The sequence below is a fragment of the Callionymus lyra genome, chromosome 10 (assembly GCF_982586985.1).
Source record: "Callionymus lyra chromosome 10, fCalLyr1.hap1.1, whole genome shotgun sequence".
Lineage (NCBI taxonomy): Eukaryota > Metazoa > Chordata > Actinopteri > Syngnathiformes > Callionymidae > Callionymus > Callionymus lyra.
In genome coordinates, this window is record NC_141827.1 from 2,437,501 (window position 1) to 2,440,000 (window position 2,500).

Consider the following 2,500-nt stretch of genomic DNA (forward strand, 5'->3'; position numbering starts at 1 on the left):
TGTTTTACTAGAACTTTACGAGATTTTAAATTGAACAAGAGCAGAAATAAAATTGTTTTTATAATGAATTCTACTGTTTTTGCAAACTTTTCTTTTTAATTAAATAAATGGTTTATTTTATTTTTGTTTGAAAGATTAATTGAAAAGTAAAACGTGATTATTTTTCATTCATTATCTTAGAAAGTAACAAACGAAGTAGATTCACGTTTAGTTTGTGATGTAAAAAGATTTTTAAGATAAAATATCTACAGACTTGCAACTATAGAGGTCTGGAGAGCTGTCCAGGGTGTCCCTCAGCTCTGGGCTCGGATCAGTGTCCGACCTCTACGACCTCACGAAGAGAATAGATGTGTAGTTGTGATGCATGATGGGTAAATACAGTCACACATCAGTGGTTTTAAGACACGTTTCTCCAGAAACCCCAACGTGGTTCTGAACATCGACCTGGCGCCGACGTTCCTGGACATGGCGGGCCTGGACGTCCCGGCGGAGATGGACGGCAAGTCCATCCTGAAGCTGCTGGACACGGACAAGCCGGTCAACAGGTGAGACTTCATGACGCGGTTCAGGTGTTTGTCAGAACTAACCTTGACCTTCAGGTTCCAGATCAACAAGAAGGTCAAGACCTGGAGGGACTCGTTCCTGGTGGAGCGAGGGTGAGTCTCGTCAAAGGTCACGTGGGTCGTGTCCTGGACTGACCCTTCGACCTTCACTCTCCAGGAAGCTTCCGCACAAGAGGCCCGACGGGAAGGAAGTGGCCCAGGAGGAGAACTTCCTGCCCAAGTACCAGCGGGTCAAGGACCTGTGCCAGAAGGCCGAGTACCAGACGTCGTGCCAGCAGCCCGGACAGGTACGTGGCAGAGGTCGGCAGAGGGCTGGTGTCTGACCCTTGACCTCCTGCAGAAGTGGCAGTGTGTGGAGGACTCCAACGGGAAGCTGCGTCTCTACAAGTGTAAGGGTCTCGCCGGGCTCTTCGCCCCCAGGATGCAGGCTCTGATGGCGGCGGCCCCTCAGATGCTGCCCGTCTCTGAGCTGGACCCCTGCGACTGCAGCGACCTCGGCTTCAAACCCCCGACCCCGAAGCGAAAGAAAGTCTTCCCCAAGAAGAGTAAGTTCAAGATCAACACACGTGATCGAGGTTTCATCTCAGCATGAGGTGCACGGAGCGAGTCTCTGCTGCCCCCGCGTGGTCAACTCAAGCACTGCTGTTATCATGACAAATGTTGATTTTATGGTTATTTGTGTTTTTGAAGGTTTGTGTCAAATACATGTTTGATTCCACTCACGTGATTGTTAGATTGTTAATGAGCAGTCATTTGAATAATGACGACACCAAAAAAAACATTTAAAAAAATACATTAATTTGATTTGATTTTTTAAAACATCCTATAATACTGACAGAAGATAACAAAAGTCTGCTAAAATGTCATTTGTTCCCCAAAATAATTCTGACAGAACATAACATTAAGTTTACTAAATTAAACAAATACACCCAAATATAAAAACTGACAGAAGATAATACAAAGTCTGTTCAATTCGAAAAAGTATTACCAAATATAATTCTGACAGAAATAACATTGACTTAGACTTAAACCCTTGTGTTTATCTCAGGGTCAAAGTGACCCGTAGTGTGTTTGTGGTATCCCTTGTGTTGCCTCTGGGTCACCATGACCCTGAGACGACACAAAGTTTGTGTCAAACTCAAGACATTTTTAGAAAAATATGACTCAAAAATGTTATTAAATAAATCAAATACTAATATTTGATTTATTTAATAACATTTTTGATTCTTTCAAGCAACACTAATTAACATTTGAACGACTGTGATCATTGGTTTAATTCTTGGCAGTATGTTTATGGTCCTAATGAAGCTGAAACATCTGGAGTGACCCTGAAGAACACGTGAGGTCCGTGAGACCAGATGTTTTTAAAGTCGCCACAAAAGTGAAGAAAGAAACCAGATGTTGAATCTTACTTGCTGCTGCTTTAAAGAGTGTTTCTGGACGATGGAGACTCTTGATCAACATCTCACATGTCGGACCCTCACGACGTGACCCGTGTCTCCATCTGGACTGTGATCCGGACTCTGATCCGGACTCTGATCCAGACTGGGATCCAGACTGGGATCCAGACTGGGATCCAGACTCTGATCCAGACTCTGATCCAGACTGGGATCCAGACTGGGATCCGGACTGTGATCCGGACTGTGATCCGGACTGTGATCCAGACTGTGATCCGGACTGTGATCCGGACTGTGATCCGGACTGTGATCCAGACTGTGATCCAGACTGTGATCCAGACTGTGATCCGGACTGGGATCCGGACTGTGATCCAGACTCTGATCCAGACTGTGATCCAGACTGTGATCCAGACTGTGATCCGGACTGTGATCCGGACTGTGATCCAGACTGTGATCCAGACTGTGATCCAGACTGTGATCCGGACTGGGATCCGGACTGGGATCCGGACTGGGATCCAGACTGGGATCCGGACTGTGATC

At 45.6% G+C, this 2,500-nt stretch overlaps 1 protein-coding gene across 2 annotated transcripts in view; it reads left to right on the top strand.

The window, feature by feature from the left end:
* sulf2a (sulfatase 2a) overlaps positions 1-2,500 on the top strand; it is a 60,745-nt gene that overhangs the window by 49,553 nt on the left and 8,692 nt on the right. For both annotated transcript variants that reach the window (XM_087801187.1, XM_087801188.1), the window contains exons 8-11: positions 417-545; positions 600-656; positions 721-850; positions 904-1,108. In XM_087801187.1, the coding sequence (XP_087657313.1) occupies positions 417-545; positions 600-656; positions 721-850; positions 904-1,108 (521 nt within the window). The remainder of the gene's footprint in view (positions 1-416; positions 546-599; positions 657-720; positions 851-903; positions 1,109-2,500) is intronic.